The sequence below is a fragment of the Pangasianodon hypophthalmus genome, chromosome 24 (assembly GCF_027358585.1).
Source record: "Pangasianodon hypophthalmus isolate fPanHyp1 chromosome 24, fPanHyp1.pri, whole genome shotgun sequence".
Classification (NCBI taxonomy): Eukaryota; Metazoa; Chordata; class Actinopteri; order Siluriformes; family Pangasiidae; genus Pangasianodon; species Pangasianodon hypophthalmus.
In genome coordinates this window covers 15,968,276-15,978,265 of record NC_069733.1, presented here as the reverse complement: position 1 = coordinate 15,978,265, position 9,990 = coordinate 15,968,276, and the positions used below count along the sequence as shown (strand labels likewise).

General features: G+C 37.6%; 1 protein-coding gene across 1 annotated transcript in view; it reads left to right on the top strand.

Moving 5' to 3' along the window:
* The window catches only part of scarf2 (scavenger receptor class F, member 2), a 37,060-nt gene continuing 27,070 nt past the window's right edge, over positions 1 to 9,990 (top strand). Inside the window, exon 1 of the mRNA XM_026931363.3 lies at positions 1 to 645. Within this exon, the coding sequence (XP_026787164.3) occupies positions 482 to 645 (164 nt within the window). The 5' untranslated portion in view covers positions 1 to 481. The remainder of the gene's footprint in view (positions 646 to 9,990) is intronic.

Below are 9,990 nucleotides of genomic sequence, written 5' to 3'. Positions count from 1 at the left end.
ACACACACACACACACACTTGGCTAAAAGTCTGTGAGTTGCTGCTCTGACCAACAGCAAGCAGAGAGAAGAGAAGAGGAAGAGAGGAGGAAGAGAAGAAGACAGAAACTTTCTCCAGATTAACCCACGCAGCTTTCTAACACTCCGCTTTTTAAAGATGCGGACTGGTTGCTGGTTTTATTTAACATCTTTTGTCCGACAAATGACGCATTGGAGAAACTGAAAGTGGATTTTACAGAAGGATCTGCTGGAGAACACTGTTTTTTTTTCCTTGGATTATCAAAATGCGCATTTTCTTTCCTGATGTCAGAAAGTCGGCCGACGTTTGGAGCGCAAGCGAGAGAAGATCCTGTGCTGGAGTAAAAACTCTTCTGGAGTTTTGCGTCCAGATCTAGTGCTCTCTCTCTCTCTCTCTCTCTCTCTCTCTCTCTTTTTCCGGATCCCTGTTTTTGCACTTTTTTCACGTGTTTTTGCGTGAAGGCATGCGGTGCGCACGGGGCGCGTGGAAGGATGCTGCTGCTTCTGCTTGTACAATGGAAATGAAGAGCACTTCAGCAGCCGTGCTTTTGCTTTTGTTTGTGCTCTTTTGTCCTGCTTTCAGCCAAGAACTCAATCCCAAGGGCCGGAACGTGTGCAGGGTACCAGGGTAAGTGGGCATTTTTACTGATTTTTTGTGTAATACCATGCATTTTGAATAACTGTTGCATCCTTGTGTGATACAGTGCGTTTTAAACGACACAACTGGTGCAAAACATAGAAGATGCCTAGCTTTATAGAAGGCCTGGGATTGCGGAGAGCGCGCGTGCGCGCACCACAAACTCACTTATATGTGCTATATGTGTCCAGGATTTAATTCAGCACGTGAAACCTGTTAGGACTTTGTTAGGATTTATCTTGCACTTTTTTTTTTTTTTGTCCCAATCTATTCAGTAAGCCTGCCGTGGCCTGATCTAGCATTAATCACTCCGTGCAAGTAGAAACCAGATGTTCACATCTGGAGCGGTGCTAAGGCGAGGGACCGATAGAGGGCGTCGATATGAAGTGTCGCCTAATAAGTGGCGACTGAAGTCGTGGCACTAAGCTTGGTAACGTCCCAAACCACATACCAACTCATTATATAGTGCATCAAAATAGTCTTCCAGTATAGAACCCATATTTAGAGTTCAGTAGAAAAGTTCCTTCATGCATCCTCCATGGTTTAGGGATTAAAAAGAGGGAAATGGACCTCTGTGTTGCAGCTTAGCTACAGAATTGAAAATCCAAGAAGTTAAAAGTGAAATATTGAACATGATGTTTCAGATTTGGCTGAAGAAGCTTGTACAGAATCGCACCATGTAACCTAACAGGAACATTTATTTTTCCAATAATAAACTGTTGATATTTAAATAATGTGTAGGTCCAAGATTACCCCCAAAAAAGTTTTACCATTATCAGCTCAGCATTACGGTCTGATTTGTTCTGAAGAAAGCAGCGTATGTCATGTAGAAGACTTAAAACAGCGATGCCTGGAGGAATAGTGGGACAAATATACAGGGTGACCCAAAAGTCTGCATACACAGGGCACGGTGTTTGCCAGCACCATGTCAGCTGTGCCTTCGTCAGTGGATGCTCGTGGATGTCCACTTCTCGGTTGGTCCACAACACTTCCAGTCTTTCTGAGTTTGTTAATAAATTTGGCAACAGTGTCGTGTGTGATGTGCTTGCCATGTTTCCTGTTAAAGTCCATCGCAACCTTGTGACAGCTTCCTGATCCAGCCATGAGAATGATTTCAGTATGTTCTTCTTTTGTCAAAGGCATTCTGAAAGGCTATCTGAAAAAAAAAAAAAGACATTTTGCTAAAAAGGGTTAATTTCTTCTATGTAGGAGACTTTTGGGACACACTGTATTACATCTCAGAGGATCCAAAAGCAGTTCTGAGAAATCAACAAAGGTTAAAAATAGATATTAAGGCAAAACATGGGCATAGAAACTTAAGAGAGTAGTTATATAACGATGAGAAAGAGAGATGCAAACTGATATGATCTGTTACACTATACAGCACTTTCTGTTACATGTTCACAGACGTTAATGAAGGAACGTGTGCGAAACCCAACACATTCTGTATTCTGTGGGTTAAAACAGATCACGTTTGTCTTTTATATTTCATTCTAAGTTTGTGTGCCAAATTTTGCACTGCACTAAAAAAATTTCCACTGTGCTACTGGTTCATATTTGTCCCCAAGGGAATAATGTATGTTCAAAGGTACGCTACAACAGTCCAATTATATACCTTAATGATGTTCCTTAATAGCAGCCTAGGGTCTGTGAAGCATAGCTAGAGGGTCTGTGTGTGTGTGTGTGTGTGTGTTTAATAATCAAAGTTACACTCTTTTGACTGATCACTTGAATTAAATGGGTTTAATCCAAACATTAATAACTGAAAAGCATCTACAGCTGTCAGTTTATATACTAATGTCAACTTGGACCTGTTCTGGAATAAAAAGCAACAATAAATAGCCAAAATATCATTCTATATATTCAAATAATGAGCCTAACATTTGAATAGTTTGTAAAATAAATCTGGGCACAAGTTGTCCATTGATTTTGGGTGGGTTTTTTTTTTTGTACCACTTAAGGAGTCTCTTTCTTGCAAAAGGTTTGCTCTACAATAGGTTCCTCTATATAAAGGTACAAAACACAATGCACAGAAAGTGGTGTACTATTTGGATGTGGCAGCATGTGATTTGGGATGTAGCCATGATCAAATTCACAATATTGCAAAATGATTTGGCCCTGTAACTACACCAGAGCATCATTGTGTGCCAGATCATTAACACATCACTAACAGTACACAGTACAGCTCCAATGAATATATCAGTTTTGTATATAAATTGCATCATAATCCTAAGTGCATTTGCTACAAACAACTTCAAATTGCTTTCAATTCTTGATTTTTTAATACTATGCATAATGCTTCATATGCCCCTCATTATCCTGCATAGTGGAATGGTTTTGAGAATCATATGCCAAGCAGAATGAATAAGTAGAAGAAGTGACGGATAACGAGTCAAAACAATGTCTGCTGTTGTTGCTGATGTTTTAAACGCATTAACGCAGTTTTCCTTTAGGGAATGTGGAATTACCTCACACACCATGGAATCTTGGAGCAACATCATAATATTGCAAGTCAAAAGCACTCCAATCCCTCAGAAATTATACAGATGTACATCCATTATTGTGATTAATGTCTGTGGTTTGGTGTCGCAGTTCGGGTTGTTCCAACGTAATCCCGTCTCCTCTGTCCTTCCAAAGCAAACAACACAATTCCTCACAAAATGGTGTAATTTAGTGGAATATTGCTTATAATGCCTACAATATTACCATTAGTAGAAAATGTTAACCATTTTCTGATTGCATACTCGTTTATAGCAATATAGCTCTGCTTATATTTAGTATATTAGCTGATAATACATCATGGCTAGACAGAGGATTTTAGTAGCATGCACAATTATGGTAGAAAAAATTGTACAAGCAATACTCCAGTGAACTGGTGTTATTATTAAATATTGGCCTGCATTATTCACACCAATGTAATTTCCATTTGAATGCTCTAATTTATCAAAGTCCAGATGGAAACTCTCACTGGAGTGTCAGAGGTTGTTCAGGATCATGGTACACAATAAACAATTACAGAGTAATAATAAATAGTCCAATAAAAATGGAGAAATGGTAATCCTCAAACCGTAATGTTTGGTCACAGTAACAGCCTAATGTTATCATTAGTGAAGAATATCTTTTACACATTTAGATGTAAACAAAGAAAAAAACTGTATTAACATTTTGTGGTTAACATTTCGTATTTTTCTTCTGTGCCAGGTGTTACTGATTTTGCAACAGTTCTTTTTAAAAACTACATAATTTTCAGTGCATTACTATACTTAATGGATTATATATTACATAGCATATACTACACTGACAGTCAAAACCATATGAACACCCTGTATTAACAGTTTTGGTTAAACTTCAGGAAATGGGTTCAATTAAAAAAAAAAAAGTCAAATTAAACTAAGGCATGTTTGTGACTTTATTTTTTTATTTTATTATATTGGAAAAACATTCAAGACGCAACTGGAAAAGGTCAATCTGAATCACTAGGCACTTGTAGCACATAAATATATATTTGTGTTACAGTTGATACTAACACTGTGTAATATGAACTGAAAGACAAAGTCTAGGCTTACAGTAAATCACACTCTGACAATCCTGTTGCAATCTGAAAGTGGACGAAGTCCTTAAATACAAAGATTTAGGGATTTGCTAGAACATTTGCTTGATTTTCTCCTTCTACAATTGCCAAAAAAGTTCACATGTTCAAAGACATTCATTTGGCAGTGTCCATGGGGTGTAACATGATGAAGCAAATAAATGTTGCCACTCTTGATTCAATGCTGAAGTTCAACGTGTTGATGTAATAAAGCTAATAAACAAGTTTTTTAAATAAAAAGGCAGTTTTTATTCATCAGTTTTCATTCATTAGTGCAGATAATAGTTACGAAGCTAACCGTAACCTTGACTTGGTTTTGTCTCCATTGCATTCAGCTATAATTAGGAGGCATATCTCAGGCCATTCTTTAGGTTGAAAACACAGCATTTCCTGATGACCTCCATGCTATTCAGTGACTGATGCAATCGAATGTGCTAATACAGAGTGTGGAAATCTAAAAAAAGAAAACTACAAAACTGGTGAAATCTCCCAACTGTTTCAACATTTGGAGAAGGGCTTGATGTCTAAAATGGACATAGCAGAACATGTTTTGTTTCAGACCCTTAATGAAATATGCCAAAGTTTCACAAAGACCTAGCACATAGCAAAGTACATCTTCTGTGTAGCGTAGCCTCTGTTTCCTGCAAAAATGCACCGCGTAACATTATCATTGTGGATTATAAGGCCACTAATTCCTATATAAATAATCCATACATATGAATACAATCTTTTTAGAGAAACACATGGACTTAATGATGCAACAAAATTTTTATTTCTTGTGTGAGCGCTTATGGTGCTGGGTAGGCAATTTGTTTTAGCTTTGCTAATATCACCGGTTATCGTAATACACTGCTAGTCAGGTGGGCTGACTCAGCTGAAGTAGTGTTTAAAGGTATTTCCTGCTCTTCCCTAGACATAGCTCCATGACATTTGGCCTCATTCTTAAAACAAGATATTACTGCTTTATCTTTGTTTTTAATATTTTGCTCTGTCTTTTAATACTTAGCTAATTCAGAAATGCACTATTTCACTGTTTCATCCAGATCCCATACCTCTCCTCCTCTCATCAAGGTTAGGTTGAGGAAAACCAACCCATTGGGATATCGGCTATACAGTTTGCCTATGCACAACTTTACAGCATTTTGTAAAGTCCTCAAAAACCAAGATTGGTTTTGGCAAATGGTTTTAGCATTGGAAATCATATTTAATCAGCTTTAATGTGCATTTGGCTCATATGGTTCCGGCTCTGTTAAGGCAAATGCCAAACTCTGCCAAACCCATAATGTCATCTATGCTAGTAAGCAAATCAATGGTAACAGAATGAGAAGTGAAAAATTTATGGAAATCAAGGTAAAAAGTCATGATGGTCTGTAGATTTGTAGCAGGCTTCCCAACCTCCTGGTCTCAGGGCGTTGTCGGTTCAAAAGTCAGTGAAATTGCCCTCATGTCAGCATTTGCTGATGTCTATCAGCCGTGGCGCAAAGCAAAGAGAGGTGGAGTGAGCCCTGGTCCTAAGATTACAAATGGGGAAGAATTCAAATGACAACTTGGGTAAATGGTAAAGATTAGGAAAGGTGACAGGGTACACACTCAATCTTATGACTTTAGGACTGAAATGTCACAAAATAAATCTCTACAGTAGCTGTTTAAGGCAAGACATTGCAGGTAGAATTTTGGTCAAATCAATCATTTTTCAGATTTTTGGTAAAATTGCATCTTCTGTGTCTTCTGTTAAACTGTAGGAATAAAAATATCAGAGCTCAACAGAAATATGTTTATTTCGCTGTTTTTCTCCGCTCGCGACTACCTTGTCTGAAACTTTGAAGAAGGCTTAAGCTCCGCCCATTTGTCACAATCATTACGTCATGACAAGCAATTTGCTTTATAAATATTACAAACTATACTACCTGGAGTGGAAACACATTAAAGCATGTGGTAATTATTAAATCATTTTTTCTATATTCAGAAGCAAAGTTCACAGTTTCGAGATGATCCGTGTTCCTTTCTATCCCTGATCAGAAGGATACTGTGGAAGAATTTCCCAAAATGTTTGATTATTGTTGGATTGCGTTCGACTGTATATATCTGACATGCTTTTCTGCTCACCACAGTTGTAAAGAGTAATTATTTGAGTTACTACAGTCTTCCTGTTTGTTCGATCCAGTCTGGCCATTCTCGTCTGAAATCTCTCATCAACAAGCAACAAGCTCTGCTCACAGAACTGCCACTGAGTAGATGTTTTTTGTTTTTTTGCACCATTCTGTGTAACCTCTAGAGACTGCAGTGCATGAAAATCCCAGGAGATCAGCAATTTCTGAAATGCTCAAACTGGCACCAACAACCATGCCACGGTCAAAGTCACTGAGATTTCTCCCATGTGTCTGCATGTATCTGAGGTGTACAATCTTCCTATAAAAGTGGCCAGAGTGTATATGTTTATGTTGCATAAATATTCTAATTAAGTTAATTTTTTTTTTTTAATGACCATGTCCCTCTGCCTCATGAGTATACTTTTCTTAATTTCACTGTACTTTTGCACACTTACTGTAAGTATGGCACAATTTTGTGTGGCTTTGGAACAATAAACCACTCAAACTAGCCAGAAAACCTTGTCCTCCTGGAGGTGTTTGCAAAATACCGCAGACACCACAATATCGTTTATAAGAACACCCACAACGTATGTGCTAGACAGAAGATGAAAGTAATTCACCATAAGGAAGAACACTATCATCTGCACTTTAGCTAGATCACTTGTTTAAAATCCAATCTTCGGCTGTTTTGCCCAAATTGCATTATCTACTAAAGTGTTATCATAATGACTCATGGGTGCATGCGTGCAGTATTTTACTACCTTTTCCTGAAAGTCATACCAGCAGCAATTTTTACCCAGGCGTTTCTTGCTTGTAAGCCTTCTTCTTTTGAAATCTAGGCAGATAACAGATCCTTCACTCCAGATTGATATCAGTGTACATGAATCAGATCCCAAAGCACCAAAAATAATCTGCTGGGGAGGGAAAAAAATTACCCTGGCAGGAAGTTGGGCTGTTTTCTGAGAATTGAATTGCTCATAATTTCCACTTCTTGATTTTTGCTGAATCCCCCCGACCCTCCCCCAGTTGGTGACTGATCTTCAATTTCCATTCCCATCAGCTTCCATGGCTCCAAGAGAATCAAATGAGTGTGGTTTGACTCTCTTTCTCTCTTCTAACTGTCTCTCGGTGTGGTATGTGTAGTTTGACACAGAGCAGAGAAGTCAAGGTTGTGGTGAAGCTCACGTCTGGAACACACACAGACACACACACACATGCACACATATCCAGAGGCTAAACAAACCTTGACTTAAGGCAGAGCAGAGTTCAATGCTCCGCTGGAAGTAAAAGTGTGGACAGGGCCTCTTAGGGGTCACATGTGATGGAGGATGAGGAGCAGCATCTGTGTCATATCTGTCCAGCATAGCAGATTTATGAGAAAATGTGGGCTACTGAGATTCTGGAGGAATGCAGCAAAAACATGTAAAGCAGTGATTCAATTTACCAAAATGATTCTTTTAAGCTGTTCGTTTCAATGACATCCGAATCAACTGATACAGTTAGGCCTGGGGAATATAAAACATTTTTGCATGTACTTTTACCTTGGATTTTTCATTAATATGACTTTGAATGTCACTAGAAAATGCTGAGTGAGAAAAGAAGCTCTTGCTCTTTTGTTATTAATTATGTTTGAGATTGATGAAATTTTCTTATCCTATTAAACACCACTATAATAACAGTGTCCCCCTGTGACATCAGTAAGGCACACAACTGCTAACTTCTCAATAGAATAACAAAACTTGTATTGAGAGAACTTCAATATCAGATCAGTATCAGGTATCGATCTCAGAGCTTGATATTATATTAGGAATGGAAAAATAGCATTGGTTCACCCAAAGATATGGTGATGTTCGACACCATTGCTTCGTTTTTGTTTTTTTTTTCAGAAATAGCTGCTCGTTTGGCATTAATGGCCTCCTTTATTTTACTTCCAAACCCATTGTCTTCCCTGTCCACAATTGTCTTCAAAAGAGTGTCCTAAATTAGTTTAAGTGAACTTTGAATACTACCTACTTCAAATAAAATGTTTACTCAAGACCGTCCTGGGCATTTTAACCCCACTTGCCATTTCGAGGATAACAATGTTGTTCCATTTGCTATGGTTTTCCTCTTTGGAGGTTAGTGTCATGCACCGGTTAAAACTTGTTACTGTTTTGACAAAAGCCCAATCTGGGTAATTATAAACCTTTAAGTGTTTTCTCAAATGAGGGTCAAGTGTCACTCTTTTGAGAACAGCAAAGACACCTGGCCTGAAAGAAGAGTTTATGTCAAACAATCATGTTTGAACCAAGGTTGAGGAATGTGTCACTATCTCCTACTTACAGCACTATCCTGGCATGTTTAATTCCTCAAGTTCCATACTAGAGCACACCTCTGGACCCTGATGTAAAGTCTCACAGGTGTGAATTAAATGTTGTTTAAAAATAAGGTGCGAAAATGTTGTTGTACTTTAGTGGACAAAATATAATTTTGTCTTTTAAGTGACTACTATGGTTGATTCATATACAATCTGAGCAAGGACATGAGTTAACAAGCATAAAAAGGTCCTTGTTAGCGGGTATTTTCCCACCATCAACCTATTAAAGTTATTCTAATGAATGGTTGTCCACTACTACAACTCATTTAGCATGATCATGATGACTGAAAACATCCTCAAACATTATCGTAGTGCTAGTTTTCAGCACTCCACATAACTAAGTCCTGTCTGCTTCAACCAGAAGAGGACATTTGACTGAAAGTGCAACTAATGAACTAATGATCTTCTATTATAGATACAAGGGGACAGAGAGTCAACAAAATCTGAAAATCTTGAATGGTTCATTGGAAAATTAATGGTTCTTAACATCCAAAATAATACTTGGAAGGCTTTCTGATAGGAAAACACTGTTGTAGGGTTCTACATCCAGTTGGTCCATTAGAAATTCTCCCAGAGAAACAACCAAAGAATACTAAAAGAGTTTCAAATTTTCAAAGAGCGGCTAATTAATCAAATTTATTAATCAAATTTTCAAAGTGCAGCTAATTTCTTGGCTAATTAAGGGGGGTCTTAGCTTCCCAAAATTTTTCTACTCGGAACCCTTTTTTGACAATAGAAAATTGGTTCCAAGTAGAACATTTTTTGGGAAGCTAAGACCCCCTTAAATAGCCAGTGAGTCCTTAAAGAACCATTGAATTACCCATTTTTTTTTCTGAGTGTAAGTATTAACTGGGTAAGTGTGTGGTACGAATTACAAACTTTTGGTAATTATGTTCTTCTTAATACCTAAAACCTGTCAGGGTTAAAGGGTTGATTGCCTGTCTTTGGTTAAACCGTTAAATGGTCTGTGTAGAACCCTACAACAGAGTGCTTTCTTAAAAGCAAGGATTCCAAATATAACCTTTTTTTTGGAAGCTAACTACCCTTGATTATCCAGTGAATCCTTAAAGAACCCATGAACAACTTTTTTTTTTCTTGAATTAAGAATTTAAGTGTGTGACTTAGACTTTTATTGCTTTCAAAACTTTTAGGAAGTCAAGACTCTCAAATGAACTTTACATATATATTTTTAGTCCAGTGACTGTATCTTGCTTGGAAAGGCTTATTGTTGTAACATAGTTCAAAAGTTTGTTTACTCATCAGACAGAAACACTACAGCAACACTAACAGGACAAAAACAA